Below are 14,345 nucleotides of genomic sequence, written 5' to 3' on the forward strand. Positions count from 1 at the left end.
CCTTTTTCAACCTTAGGACATATATATCTAATAACCTCTACCAAAGTGAATCTCATTGATAACCCCTTCCCCACCATTCAACCTCTTAGCATTGGTAATGAGAACATCAGCCGCGATATCCATCTCGTTTTCGGAATTGCCAGATATATGAGGAGTGATGATCAATTTAGGGTGAGACCATAATGGATGATTGACGGGTAACGGTTCGGGATCAGTCACGTCGATTGCTGCGCCGAAGAATTTGGGTGAATCGAGGATTGCGAGGAGGTCATCTGAAAGGTGTCAAAAGATAAGTCAGCTCCGTATATGACCAGCAGTGAATGCTGAGGCTGTGGTACAGCTCAACAGAGGAAGAAGAATAAGGGAAAGTGAAGGTGGAAATAGAATAATATCTCACCAGATGGTATCAAGCTACCTCTTCCGACGTTGACCAGAACAGCACCTTCAGGTAACAGCTCTGCGAATCGACAACTTACATCAGTCATACATGACATACGCATATCAGATCACTTACCAAGTTTTTCCTTGTTCAAAAAATAGTGAGTAGCAGGGGTGTTGGGTAAACTGCATATCAAAACATCCGATTGCTTCAAGAAAGTTTCAACGGATTTGGGATCTTTGGTTGAATAGTATTCTTCAGGGATCGAGCCTGAATGGATGAGGTAGTGAGTTTACACTCTCGATGGATCCAAGATTGTGATGAAAGGTTGCTAGTGCATTAGGGAATGAGGAGATGGAAAATAAACATACCATCTTTATCACCTGTGCCAGGAATAACGTACTACCTCAAGTGGGATAAAAAATCAGCTGAGACAGGCAGGTTTACAGATATTTGATGGTAGGAGGAGAAAGATTAACCACTCACACCATCCTGAGGAGTAGCTTTACCAGAAGTATTAGCAGCTATGATCCTCATACCGTGCGATTTCAATAATCGGGCTGTTTCTCTACCCAAAGCACCGTACCCCTATCACATACGGAACCACACATCAGCATTATCTTCGATTGAGATTGACATTCTGAGAAAGCGAATGATAGGAAAAAACGTGTATGACTGAATGCTCTTCCTCTGAGGCGGGATATTAAAGCGGATGTGCCGAACTCACCAACAATCCAGCAGTTCTGCCATAAGTCGATCTAGCATAGTACGTCTCTCCTTTTGCATCACATTCTTCTTCTGACAACCACTTTTGCTTTTCCTGCGTGACACAATATCAGGTATCAGGTATTGATATCAGCGATAGACATAATTGTACGAGAATAGTTAGAATGGAAAACATACTCACCTTACCACCCAATATGATTCTGGGCCATTGATGTAAAAGCGCGATAGTCATTCCAACAGCGTACGGTGGAATACTCAAGACATGAGTTCCACTAGCTGTACTCAAGCTCACTCCCTGTCCTTGTTGTTCAATGTACTTCTTGATAGTGGATGAACGTAACATTGCATCAGCACCTGCTGAAGCCAATTGGATATGTTTCAAATTCGGTAATTGATCCAACGACTCGATAGATTCCGGAAGACCTCTTCCGGTAGTGAAGAACAGCTGAATCTCTTTAAGTTCATCAGATGAGAAAGACGCATCATCAGATCCTTTAGGGTGATAGTGGACAGTTTGAAATGTTGACTTTAACTTGTCGAGAGTGGGGGGTGTGAGGGGCACTGAACAGCCTACGGTGAATGGGAGAGGTGACATTGTTGAGATTGATCGAAGGATTTGAGTTGGACGTAAAGGGTTGAGACAGCGCAGGGAGGTGATCATATATCTGATTGGACTAGATAATCTACGTGGAATGAGTCGAACGGTGGAATGGGAAGAGATGTAAGGGAAGAACAGAGTGTTCGAGTCATTGATATCGAAGGGCGCATGAATCCGGACCGGAGATGACCGAGATAAAACACATCAAAGATCTACTCGTAAGCTACTCGTAAAGTGAAACAAACAGATCTATCGGTATCAGAGCACGTAGGGGTTGATCTTCTATCCCTTTTGCATATGGACTCTTCTCGCTCACCCACAGGCATCGAGGCTTATAATAAAAAGGGACGTCATACAAACAGAAGATCCATGATTCAAGCACAGGACTTGAGGGCCGCCTTACCACCCATAATTGAGATCATAGTGGTATCGGATCTCAATTGCCCCGCAACCCCGCCCAGACCACTACTACCCAGGTACATATCGTATATCACATCAGTCATGGGACTCTTAGGATAGCTTTTAGATCATACCAGGCTCAAGCTCAGGTGATAGGACATGAACTCCGTCATACTCCAGCTTACGTATACAGCTCAACAGGAAACTCCAGCTCAGGCTCGATTGGCAGGGAGAGATAAGTAACCCCCGCCCAGAGAATACGAGTCTCGATTTGATATGGTGAATACATGATCAGCAGAGTGAAAGGAATTCTGTAGACTGTTCCACAATAGTGGAATGAACGTTCCGCGGAGGAGGTATGGTCGTGTACACTTCCACGACTCGAAGTCGGGAAAGGTGCCACAGCGAGCTCGAAGCATGATACAAGTCAGCGTAGATGACATGTTCAAGGTTGTTGAGATAGAGTAGATACGAAACAATGTGATCAGCCAATATGTCATCTAATAATTTATGTTAATAATTCTCGGAAGACTCAGGATCCCAAGACCAATCTCATTCCTATATACGATACTACGCTCCTGCCGATTCTTCTTCTCCTGATCCCTTTCCCATTCCCTTCGCCTCTTCAGGATTAGCTATATGATACTCAAAGTCCATCACCTCACCCTGCTCCCTACAGCTACGACAAATATGCTGATTACATAAATTCCACGTACAGTAACCCCCAGTCGTACACTCCTTTGACGATTTTAAAGAGACTTCTCGACCGCAGTCTGTGGGAATTGAGACCTTGTGGGGACCATTTTCAGTTTTCAAATCACTGATCAGCGACTACAACTTATCCTACTAAATAGACTTGAGGCTATATAGAAATGATAGCTCACCTTGTGTATGCCATCTGGATATTCAATCAGTCTCTGGCATCTGAGCGAATCGAAACTTCGTCCTCCTGCGTTTAAACAGCGGTTTTGATATTTCTTAATGGCTCGGCTACTTAGCTGCTTTGTTATAGATTCCTTCGTAGAGTCAAGGAGATTGAGCTTTCCGTTGTGACAAGAGGGAGCTTGTGACGAAGGGGTCCTCGACTCGGTCCACTGGGAATATTCGACCCCGGTCTGTGAGTTTATCGATCTATCAAATCCACTTATATCTGGTTCATCCGTATGAGATGCCTTTGCGATACAGTCTGGCATCTTTCCTTGTACAAATATTGAATCTGACCGATCTGGGAATGTGAATCGCTGAGAAAAGATAACTCAGGATAGTAAGTAACTTACTCGAGAGTCATGATAATGTATCATCTGCAACGTATTGGACTTTGGTCGATTTATAAACTAATATATCTGATATGAGCGGGGTTCTCGAATTCGAATAGTCTAGACCATCAGAAATCTAAGTCTTTGTTGACAAAGCTGCTGCAAGGACAATGTGAGATCGGACGTCCCGTTCAGCAAGCGAGTTAGAAGATGGCGTGACTTTGAATTGCCCGATTCTATCGGGTTGACTGCAATTCACAAAATCAAGTTTCGAAAGGTAGATCAAAGGAGATCTGCGAGAATGTGTTGTAGTAACTGCACACACATCAACCCTATCGATCGATTTCCAGAAAGGCACTTCATACTGTACCCAAAGACGAAAATCAAAAAATACCAAACCAAAATCTTACCTCAAAAGACGTTTCTGTATTCGACTGACTTGGACATTTTAAGTGTCTGTTTTGTGTACAATACCAAGTTCATGACAGCCGACACACTACTTTTTTACTACCACATATCCCTCTGACCCATCCACTCCATCATTTGCAAATATCCTAACTCCATCTATCTTTTGAGTGTAGCAAGTCTGACAGTTCGAACAAAGATGATCGAAACATCTTCTATCACAGAGATTCGATACTCCCCCTGTACAACTTGCACTCTGATATCCTAATCGTGTATTGGGACATGGAACGGAGGTCTGTACTGTTGAATGCTACAGTACTCATGATACAAAATCAGCAACTAGGCAGAGTGAGCGGCGACTTGACAACGCACCTCTTTGAAGTAATCGTAACACGCGCCACATCTTTCATCGTTCGATAAACCAATCTGAACTTGCATATTCAATCGACTGACTCGTTCGCCCACGTACCGTTTTGTCTGGTCTGCATATGCTCCGGCGTTGGATGTGAGACTAGCTAAAGCCCTTGATGATCGGGATGGAGGATGACCAATCTGCATCTCTGACGATGCAGCTGTCTGCCAGCTGGTCGTCTTGTAGTTTCTTGTTCTGGTATCTTGAGAAGAGCTCATGGTTGTTGCAGAACAGAATCTTCCGTTAGTGTATTCTATCTAGATGGGTAACAGACGAAGCTTCCCCAGCTACGCTCACTCTTATACCTTGAATTCTGTCAGACCGAGGACGGTTGAGTCGCTGCTACGTTTTCGGAGCAGAAATAGGCCGACGAAATGGTAGAATCAGCGACACTTGAGAGCAAAGCAAGTGAAGAAGTGGTGAAAAGAGAAGATCGAGTGGCAGACCGAACCGATGGAGTGTTAGCTTCTCTATTGTTCGTCCAGAGATTTTTAAAGGAAGAACGAGCCTGGGGCAGATTCTGCTGGACTAAGGATGACAAAGGGAGAGCGGTACACCGTTCGCCGATTGAATATCGGCTCGGACTCTTGCAATGTATGATCAAGAGCGATTGGTCCTTTGTCCGAGATCAATATACATGATGTCTAACCGACCTAGTGACCGTAATACTGAACAAAAAATTGAAGCTCAAATGCTTCATTCGGCAGGTGTAACAAGTCCTATAGTGTAGGTCAGTCTGATTTCGTCAAACTGAAATCCCCATCTTCCATCAACATATTATCATAAATGGCAGTATCAGGTTGATCTTCCTCAACCATCATCCTGCTGATTCCCTCTCTATATTCACTTTGACAGGTGTCACATAGATGGTTGACGCGTCTTGATTGACAGTCATCCGCAAGGCATTTGAAACTTTGAAATCCTGATTGAGATCCCTCACACACCGACACGGGTATCTTTGATAACCCAATTTGCGAAGCTGTTATGTCGCTCCAATCTTCATCGAATGTTCCTCTACTCTCGACCTGAAATCATCCATAAATACACCGTGCCGCCATGTCAGTCAGCCAATACAGTATAAAATAAATGGAGATAAATTGCCGTAGACAGTATACTACACATGACACTCGTACATACCGTTGTGGTTTTACTCTCATCTGCCTGGAGGTCAAGCATCACACCGCACTGCTCCTCACGAGCACCCTTCATCGTAGTACTCTTATATTCATCAATCCTCCTTTTCATCTTAAACCTATTCCACCGATTATCCACACTACTCTTGACATCTTTCGCTTTTCCCTCAACATAATGGACTGTGGAGTTGACGCCACTCATCGTCAAATTCCCCATTCCTCTTGTCACCCTTTCCAGAGGTAAAGGCCATGATGAAGAGCGTGCCACCAAAAATCTCTTTGACTCTTCGACATCATCATCGAGAGGAGGATCGATTAAGGATTTATCTTTCTCTGTGTCTGAGTCGACTTCGAAACTGGAATTAGAGCCTCGAGTCATTGCGTCCAAAGCTCTGAGTCTTGCTGCTGCTGTATCGTGCGTTGAGAACACCATTTTGCGCGCATACAGTGAGATACTCATAAACTCAAGGGGCACCTAAGATAGGTAGGAAAAAGATCAGTAGAAGGCGACCAAAAAGCACATGAAAGATTCAGGAGTATGAGACAAACCGCATCGGCGACTGAAACTTGATTGCCATAGCTTCGCCTTGTATGATGGAGAAGCAGATACTAACAAAGGATCATATGGGACCCTAATAAGATGCCTCCCCTAACACGGATTCTAGTAAACATGATGCCAGCCCATACAGCCTCATTACTGGAATTCGGGACTTCATATCATTTCTCACGGTTACAGTAACATCATAATCATCATCATCATCATTATTCCCTATATTCTACTTCGCCTCTCTACCTTGATCCCACTCACTACCCTCTCATGTTCACTCCTACAACCTTCACACAAATGATCATAACATCTGTTCCCACATGTACTGGGCCAATCTGAACATTCGAAGGAATCAAATTTGGATTGTGGATTTTGACATTCAGGTATCAATTTGTTTTGAGGATCTTCTTCTTCCTCCTCTTCGTATCTCGTTGACAATTCGATTTCGTTTAAAGGTATACCACACTTGTAGTCATCTTTATTATCATTTTTCGATTTCTCGATTTGATATTGCATTTTAACGCTTTTCACCTGATCATCGATAGTCGCGAGATGAGGTCCAGCATGATCCGTTATGTACTTGGTTGTTCTAGATGTCAAGTCTGTAAGGCTCTCAGTCACACCTTCATGCCATCCCCATCTGCTGGCTACACGTGAAGTCGAGTTTTCAGTCAATGGAGGATCCCGTCTTCGAAGTGTTACTTTGACTTCATCCTCTGATTCGCTATCGTATATATACGGATAAGTATGGATCGACTCGGAGCCCATATTATGGGAATGAGTCACTTTGGTCGTGGCGGCGTTCATCAGGTTTTTTAGGGTGTTCATGCTGGATAAGCTTGAATAAGGTATGCGTTGACGACAAGTGTTCAAGATTGAAGGTAAGATTCATGCATATGCGACATACAGATTACTCGGCGCTTTGTAAAAAAAAGGGGCGGCGAAACTCGTTGTGTAGGAAGCTTGTCCAAGATTCTAAGGTCGGCCTTGCATAACTCCTGAGAATTCACGACGAGTGATAAGAGTCTGTTCAAATTGCGATAAGACCGGATCGAAGATTGGGTTTCGCCGGATAGCTATCGCTGAAATGGTTGATCAGTATATGAGATCCTTTCAAGCGTCAGCATAGTCACGCCAATCATAGTATCTGGGTAAAACAGAATTGATGGATAGTTTTTCGAATCAACTGTTGAAGCAGCAAATTAGACTCCAAGGAAACGTGTCCATCCACTTGTGAACCTCAATTTTGGTTATTGAGATCGAACTTCGAAACTTCGTCCGATCTGGTGATAGAATGGGGTAGAATGCTTATATTTGTTACATACAATTTATTCACATAATCCTTTTGACTTGTGAGCGTGTTACAATTATGTTGACCAATCATCTAAGCCTGATCTCTCTTGTCCGTCTAGAATATTATTCATCTTTCAACCCCAGCCTCTTCTTCTCCTCCGCCAATGCCTGTTCCCTCGCACGTAGTTCTGCTTTGGCAAGTGCGGATGCCTGTTGTTTCGATGGGTGATGATACAGCACTACGAGAGATTAGGCAACATATCAGCAGCCATTTTAGTCTATCATATATGTTCTTGTATTTGTGGGAAGTAGCAAATTCCCTCATATTTCCCTCGATCTTCGGTGAGTCTAAAGAGGCAAATGCCTTAATTCCGTCCTATTTTCTCATCCATACAGTTACCGTCCTCTATTATATCTATATCTACCATACAGTCCCCTACTCAGGACCCACGTCATTGCATTGCTATTACCTTATTTTCCTGCGCCCTACTCCCACATGAGGGTGAAACGCAACTCACCAACGATATACCTCTCCATCAGATGAAACCCATTCAAGTGATTGATAGCTTCCTTCGCATCGTCCGGTGATTCATATACCACGTAGGCCGTACCCTTTGTTTTCAAATTGGTATCGTTTCCTAATCTGATCTGACGTATCGCACCGTATTTCCCGAAGAGGTCGTACAAGTCTGTTCCCGTTATATTGAAATTTCTGAACATGACAAGTGATTCAAGATTAATCAGTATTTGTTATGCATTTAGACAAAAGATTCAATAGGATTTACAGGTTCTTAACACTGCGACAGCAAGCAGAAAGGTTATATCAGCTAAACGTTCTTCAGCAGGGAAGACTATGCAAGGAAGCTTACAATAACGCTCGTTGAGCCAATGGATCGTTCGGACGTTGCATTTTGGTTTAGGTCAAGTGGAATTGAGTTCTTCCTATTCTGAGGGTATATCCGTGATTTCTCGAGTCACTTGGTCTTCTTCTGGTCTTGCTTTCGTGATCTCGACGTAGCTTCTAGTATAATGTGTGTTGAGAAGTATATCTGTGCGAGCAAGCAAGTTTGAGGAAAACAAGTCGAAGTTGAGGAAGATGGAGGTTAGATGGGGTTGATGAGATGAACATCTGGGATAAAATATGATAAATGCAATTCTCAAAATATTCATCATGCTTTGTCCTTTTTCTGAAATTTCAACCAAGTCATAATCTTATCATTCATTCAACTTTTCTCGTCTCATTCTACATATCATAGACCTGTAGATCCATAGACTCACTCGAAATGGCCAGCGTCGTCACCCTCCCACTCACCCTCTCCGCCTCACCCTCAGGCTGGACCAAGCCCACCGCCGCCAAACCCTCCTCCCCTTCGCAATTACCTCTTTACCCAGCCGGTCCATCCTTCATCTCAGCCGCCCGAAGACAGATCCTCCAAAGATCATTCGAAGAGGACGACAAGCACGTTCTCGCTGCTCGAGAGAAGGAGGCTGCCGCCAAGGAAGACAAAGGTGATGGACTCTCGTACCCTGGTTTAGGAGAGGAAGATGAACCTTCCCATGTGTTGAATCAAGATCCAAAGGAATGGAAGAAACAGGATCATTACGCTGTGCTTGGTTTAGGTCACTTGAGATACAAGGCTCATGATGAACACATTAGAGTTGCTCGTGAGTCCTAATTTCTGATAGTCAATATATCCTAAATGCTTTTCATAGTCAAGGTGTTCTTGCGGGCAAATTGCTAATTGGTTGGTATTGGACCATTAGACCGAAGAAAGGTTCTTAGACATCACCCTGATAAGAAAGCTGCTCAACACGGAGCCAATGACGATTCATTCTTCAAATGTATCCAAAAGGGTGAGTCTGGCACAGATGTGTCCTGGTCTACTCAACCATGATGTTGATAATTGAGTATTTTTAGCCCATGAAACCCTTACTCATCCCGAGAAACGAAAACAATTCGACTCAGTCGATTGGAACATCGAAGACGAAGTACCAGATCTCAAATCGCTCTCACCTGAAGAATTCGTTGCTACATGTAACAAGATCTTCGCCAGGGAAGGTAGATTCTCCAAAGTTCAACCTGTACCCGAATTCGGTTCTCTCGATGCACCTAAGAAAGAAGTAGAAGGGTTCTACGATTTCTTCTACAATTTCGATTCGTGGAGATCTTTCGAATGGCATGATAAAGAGGTTAACGAAGGCTCTGACAAGTGAGTGGTCAACTATCCCCTTACATCCGTGAAGTATCTTTCATCATCATATTGACGATCGTTCCCTAAACTTAGTCGAGATGATAAACGATTCACAGAGAAGAAGAACAAATCCGAACGAACTCGAAGGAAGAAGGAAGATAACACTCGACTCCGAGTCCTCGTCGACGACGTCTTGGCCTTGGATCCTCGTATTAAGCGAATCAAGGCTGAAGAGAAGGCCGCCAGGGATGCCAAGAAGAAAGGTGGTGTGAATGGTACTGCCCAAAACAAGCCTTTGAGCGCAGCTGAGAAGAAGGCCGCTGAAGAGAAGAAGAAGAAGGAAGAAGCTGAGAAGAAGGAAGCTGAAAGAAAGGCTTTGGAGGCTTCAAAGGGTGATAGAGAAGCTGCTAAGAAAGCTAAAGAGGCTGCTAGGAAGAATTTGAAAAAATGGAAAAAGGTGAGTTGACTCATCCCCATAGTATGATTGTAACGACTAGAGCTAATGGCGTTGATGGTTTGAATTATTTTAGGCAATCCAAACTGTCATTACTTCTTCCAATTACTTCCAAGCTGAAGGTACATCCCCTTCACCCGCCGTTATCGAAAAGCAATTATCCGAACTTGATTTACTCGTTGAATTGCTCGAACCTGAGGATATCAAAGATTTGAAGGAGAAGATTGAGAAAGCAGGAAACGGTCAACCTGCGAAATCCGTTTTGGTGGAGAAGGCTAAAGCTACCGGTGAAAAGGGACAAGGTAAATTCACTGAATTCGCCTAAAGTGCTACCATTTTCGTAGAATAGATAATTTAGAATTAGTTGTCGCACGAGAAATGCATGCATTGGTGATGTGGAAATTCATCACTATCTGATTATCATCATGGAAAATTGTGGACCATTGACAACTACATTTACCCACTGACCGTTATTCATATGTGCAGTTTTAATTCATCATACGTTAATACCACTGCATGACACGAATATATAATAGGTAATCACAACGTATCTACTACACAATGGTATATGATCTGGAAGCTATGTTATTGATAAAGGTGAAATCGAGAATTAACGACATACAAATATTAAATGAATGAGGGTTAAGTGGGTGCAATGTAATGAAATGAGAATCGGCTACAGCGTTGTACACATGAGTGCTCCTACTCCCCGCAACTTCCTCACTCCTCTCACTCTGATTATACTTCTTCTCAGCTATAGAAAGCTATCTGTGTTTTCTTTTTGTTCTCCGATCTGATCTGGTCAAAACGGAGGTGGTAAAGGTCTTTTGGGTGGTTGACTAATCGTGAATTTCCCTTCATTACCACCATCATGAGCGTTGGGAGACAGACTTCGATTGTATGCATCACGCGAGTAGCGATTGGATTCAGGAGGAGGCTGAGAATACACGTTCGGAGGTGGGCGTCGGGGTGAATAGCTTCCTTCGTATGGCGGAGACGACTGTCTGAAACCGTTGTTCATCATAGCGGGTGCAGGTATCGGCTCTGAAAGACAGTATGAAACATCAGCTCATATTGTTGAGAGATGACAGCCGGACACCTCTCACGAGAGCCGTCACCATCAACAAAACCACCCATATAGCCGCCAATGCCAGGTACACCTTCAAAAGCACTAGCTGGTCTGTGTAAAGGGGTACTCCCACCATTCGTGTGTCCTTGAGAATAAGCTTGGGGGGATGTACCGTTCAACGGAGTACTATTGTACCTGTATCGTCTGCAGGACACAAGTGAAGTTAGCACCTGACAAGGCAGAGGCACAGACGCCCGATCGCTTCACTAACTCTAAGTCAGGCCTGGCAGGGTTAGTAGTAAGTGGTACAGCGCTGTATCCAGCCGCTGAAATAGGTCTTTCATATGAATCATGTTGAGGTGTTTGATAGCTGTTATCCAACAGTTGAGCATAATGAGGTTGGGATCGAGGGGTAGAGGGTACGAGTCTGGTGAGAATGACTCTTCAGCGATGGAATGATGGGAAATACATTAGGCGATTGGTTTATCTACTCACGACCTAGATGGTTGCTCGGCATTATCAATTCTTCTTCTTTTGCTGGACGAGGTCTCGCCAACTAGTCCATTGGGTTCTTCTTCTACTTCCTCCACTGCAGTTAATGTTCTACCGTAAATAGGTGGCGGCATAGATCCTGCTCCTCGTGATTGATACGTATCGATAGGTGGTGGAGGCATATTCAGACGATCTTGCAGTTGTTTAATTTCTCTATCGCAGGAGCGTCAGTGGGGATACCATAAACACGAATGTTAAAAAAAAAACATACAGTTTCAACTCAACATTTTCGGCAACATGTATATGCAGCTCGTCTTTTAAACGTTCAATTTCCGCCTGGTGCAGAGTCAGCAAACATCCGCTCAACGACATCAACTTTCTCAATCAATCATCACAACTTACGAGAGCTTTGTCCAATCGCTCCTTGTTTAGAGATCGAGTTTTTTTGTGCTGGTTCGTTTGGAACTGTTTGAAGTATGCATCAGTCCACGTGCACAGCGCCTGCAACGAACAAGACTCACTTTATATATACCTTTGATTGATAGGACATTCTTAACAAATTTCTTGGACTGATCCTCATATTCCGAAAGAGCCTTTTCGAGCTGGAATTCCGGGTTGGAGAGAAAGTTCTCTTGTATAGGTTGTAACTGATTCATAGATTTGTCAAGTCAATGAATCATTCAGCCTTGATCCGGATGTTGTATAACCCACATTGCCGTGTTCCATCGTTACCGCTTGCATAGTCTTGCCGCAGACCGTACAGATCCCTTCTTTGTCTGTCCAGTCGTAACGTATTTTCAGCATCTCATCATGTGATATATTCCTCTATGTCATATTCAATTACTCACGTTGATGTTGCTCATCATTACACAATACATGGGCACACGAAGTCATCCAGAAAATCTTTCCTTTTGCTATACCGTCGAAGAAAGCTTCGTTGCTGTGTAGAATCAAAGCATCAACGCACCTTCCCCCTCAGATTGGCTGTTGGTTGTAGAGGAGGAAGAAGGAGGAGGGACTATTCACCATATATTACAACTGATGTAGTCCAGAAAAGGCAACTTCCCATCCTCATCTTCCTTGCTCTTACCCTTATTGTTGGAACCTTTGCCAGATGAAGAACCCTGAGAGGAAGATCCGGCACCGAATTTTAATCCTTTGGTCTGTACCGGAGGCAGTCGAGACTTGGTCTGTGAAGGCGGTTGAGTTGTTGATGACATGCTGGATGGAGGAAGGAATGCGATACTTCTTGTCCAGATACGTACTTGGGGGAGAATAAGTGGGTGTTTAAGATTCGCTGTGAATGTGTAAGTAGAGTTACTGGTAGCAGTAAGAATAGCTGGAAGGTGAGTTGTTTCTTTTGTTAGGATGGAAGATCAGTTGTGAAGATGAAGGAAAACCGATGATTCTCAGATTTGGTTGGGCAATCAGTATATCGTGATGGGAGAAGTCATGTATGGGTCATCCTTTCCGTTTGGTGAGACTGACGTGAGCGAGCGAGTGAAGATCGTTGCGGTACGTGGATGTGGTAGGGGATGTTGACAGATGACCGGGATGATAGATGATGGGTGTGTGAGATATGAGATGAATGAAGGATTGGGATGGGATAACAGAGGAGAGCAGAGAGAAGAGAGAGAAAGGAAGAAAGAAAGAGAGAGAGAGAGAGAGAGAGAGAGAGAGAGAAAGAGAGATGATTGTGTTATCAGTCACGTATGACCAAAGGAAGGGGGAGGGGTGGAGAGTGGGTCCGTGCGTCGTGAGTGGTTGATGTCATCTGTTGATCTGTTGATCTATTTATATTGTTACATGATAGTTGATGATATGATGATGGTGATGGTGATACGAGTCATACTAATAACGATCAATGACCCTGTTCTTATTCTCACTCTGCTCGTTGTGCTATGGATACAGGGGTTGTACATCAGCTAGAGATCGAAGAGTGTCTGGAAGCATATAAAGCTCACCTTGTCTCTTTCTTCAATACGCATCACCTTCCCTACCTTCATTTACAAACCCAATCGATCCCAACACTCTATCTTTTATAGCGTGATCCCTCTCACGGCGTTTCTAGATAACATAACAAAATTAATCAATCAGTACACCTTGCTGAGGTATAGTATGATACAACCGTAAATACAGCCTCGAAATGCGTGTCGAACCACAACGACTCACGTTATCATCATTTATCTTCTCTTCAACCTCATTCCACGAACGTTCTTGGAGCGGCACCATATCTTCCGCTATCAGGTCCTATAAACGTACCAACAAGATATAATCAGCACCGTTCAACTTAACTTGCTAGAATTACAATCTGATTACAAGCCTTGAAGTGATCCTTCTCTTCGCTATCTTGCTTGTTCTAGACCCAAGCTCTATAAGGATAAAACTCACAATTTCACCCAAAGCTACCACATTCTCACCTCTGACTAACAAAACTCCAATATCTTTATCTGCATATTCGAATTTGAAATGTATACGTTCTATACACGATTCGAGAAGGAAGTTCGCTACAGAGCAGTATAAGTGTAAGAACAGTTAAATCAGTATCCGTGATCATAAGATCAAAGGTGTTTACATATTAGATATTTCTTCTATAATAACCTTGCCAGATGGGGAGTAATGAATAACTCACCAAATTGATCATAAGATCTGAAAACACCTATCAACTTCCTACCATCTCTTAGCACCACCAATACTTTCTCTACAGCCATGTCAGTCGGGATAAGTCAGCTTGCTTCCCTCTTCTCCTCAACTTATGAAAGCCAGATGATACTAACTATCAACCAGGTCGACTAATGATCCGGAAGTCGTAAAAGGGATTAAAGCGTCCATCTCTTCCGTGTTGCTTTAATCTTATTCTATCTTCTATCTAGTTGAATTTCAATTATATATGTGAATCTTTCAATTCGATCGCAGGGTCGTATTTCTTGATCAATTATAGATTAATGGCAATGAAATATATCTTTGGACATATAGTTCTGTTTACAACA

General features: G+C 43.3%; 8 protein-coding genes across 8 annotated transcripts; 1 reads left to right on the forward strand and 7 right to left on the reverse strand.

Annotated features, from left to right (window-relative positions):
* Window positions 1-27: 27 nt before the first annotated feature.
* I203_102602 (uncharacterized protein) lies at window positions 28-1,700 on the reverse strand (the record flags this gene model as incomplete). Its single annotated transcript, XM_019146893.1, has 7 exons — window positions 28-272; window positions 398-457; window positions 515-649; window positions 751-781; window positions 866-967; window positions 1,107-1,199; window positions 1,287-1,700. The coding sequence occupies 7 exons, from the start codon at window positions 1,698-1,700 to the stop codon at window positions 28-30; spliced, it is 1,080 nt and encodes a 359-aa protein (XP_019003443.1).
* A 972-nt stretch (window positions 1,701-2,672) lies between these two features.
* I203_102603 (uncharacterized protein) lies at window positions 2,673-4,321 on the reverse strand (the record flags this gene model as incomplete). The annotated part of the gene is made up of 3 exons (XM_065517136.1): window positions 2,673-2,933; window positions 2,987-3,343; window positions 4,136-4,321. 3 exons carry the CDS (start codon window positions 4,319-4,321, stop codon window positions 2,673-2,675), a joined length of 804 nt encoding a protein of 267 aa, XP_065373954.1.
* A 507-nt stretch (window positions 4,322-4,828) lies between these two features.
* I203_102604 (uncharacterized protein) lies at window positions 4,829-5,741 on the reverse strand (the record flags this gene model as incomplete). Its single annotated transcript, XM_065517137.1, has 3 exons — window positions 4,829-4,894; window positions 5,120-5,200; window positions 5,313-5,741. 3 exons carry the CDS (start codon window positions 5,739-5,741, stop codon window positions 4,829-4,831), a joined length of 576 nt encoding a protein of 191 aa, XP_065373955.1.
* A 336-nt stretch (window positions 5,742-6,077) lies between these two features.
* On the reverse strand, window positions 6,078-6,683 carry I203_102605 (uncharacterized protein; the record flags this gene model as incomplete). The annotated part of the gene is made up of 1 exon (XM_019146895.1): window positions 6,078-6,683. The coding sequence occupies one exon, from the start codon at window positions 6,681-6,683 to the stop codon at window positions 6,078-6,080; it is 606 nt and encodes a 201-aa protein (XP_019003445.1).
* A 588-nt stretch (window positions 6,684-7,271) lies between these two features.
* On the reverse strand, window positions 7,272-8,058 carry I203_102606 (uncharacterized protein; the record flags this gene model as incomplete). Its single annotated transcript, XM_065517138.1, has 3 exons — window positions 7,272-7,387; window positions 7,667-7,860; window positions 8,018-8,058. The coding sequence occupies 3 exons, from the start codon at window positions 8,056-8,058 to the stop codon at window positions 7,272-7,274; spliced, it is 351 nt and encodes a 116-aa protein (XP_065373956.1).
* Window positions 8,059-8,431: 373 nt separating this feature from the next.
* Window positions 8,432-10,119, forward strand: I203_102607 (uncharacterized protein; the record flags this gene model as incomplete). Its single annotated transcript, XM_019146897.1, has 5 exons — window positions 8,432-8,813; window positions 8,913-9,002; window positions 9,067-9,358; window positions 9,434-9,797; window positions 9,871-10,119. 5 exons carry the CDS (start codon window positions 8,432-8,434, stop codon window positions 10,117-10,119), a joined length of 1,377 nt encoding a protein of 458 aa, XP_019003447.1.
* A 477-nt stretch (window positions 10,120-10,596) lies between these two features.
* Window positions 10,597-12,575, reverse strand: I203_102608 (uncharacterized protein; the record flags this gene model as incomplete). The annotated part of the gene is made up of 10 exons (XM_019146898.1): window positions 10,597-10,838; window positions 10,901-11,067; window positions 11,135-11,290; window positions 11,359-11,568; window positions 11,627-11,691; window positions 11,758-11,820; window positions 11,877-12,002; window positions 12,067-12,131; window positions 12,204-12,295; window positions 12,382-12,575. 10 exons carry the CDS (start codon window positions 12,573-12,575, stop codon window positions 10,597-10,599), a joined length of 1,380 nt encoding a protein of 459 aa, XP_019003448.1.
* Window positions 12,576-13,332: 757 nt separating this feature from the next.
* I203_102609 (uncharacterized protein) lies at window positions 13,333-14,187 on the reverse strand (the record flags this gene model as incomplete). Its single annotated transcript, XM_019146899.1, has 5 exons — window positions 13,333-13,422; window positions 13,528-13,605; window positions 13,747-13,862; window positions 13,988-14,056; window positions 14,133-14,187. 5 exons carry the CDS (start codon window positions 14,185-14,187, stop codon window positions 13,333-13,335), a joined length of 408 nt encoding a protein of 135 aa, XP_019003449.1.
* Between the last annotated feature and the right edge of the window lie 158 nt (window positions 14,188-14,345).

The sequence above is a fragment of the Kwoniella mangroviensis genome (genome assembly GCF_000507465.2).
Source record: "Kwoniella mangroviensis CBS 8507 chromosome 1 map unlocalized Ctg01, whole genome shotgun sequence".
Taxonomy (NCBI): Eukaryota; Fungi; Basidiomycota; class Tremellomycetes; order Tremellales; family Cryptococcaceae; genus Kwoniella; species Kwoniella mangrovensis.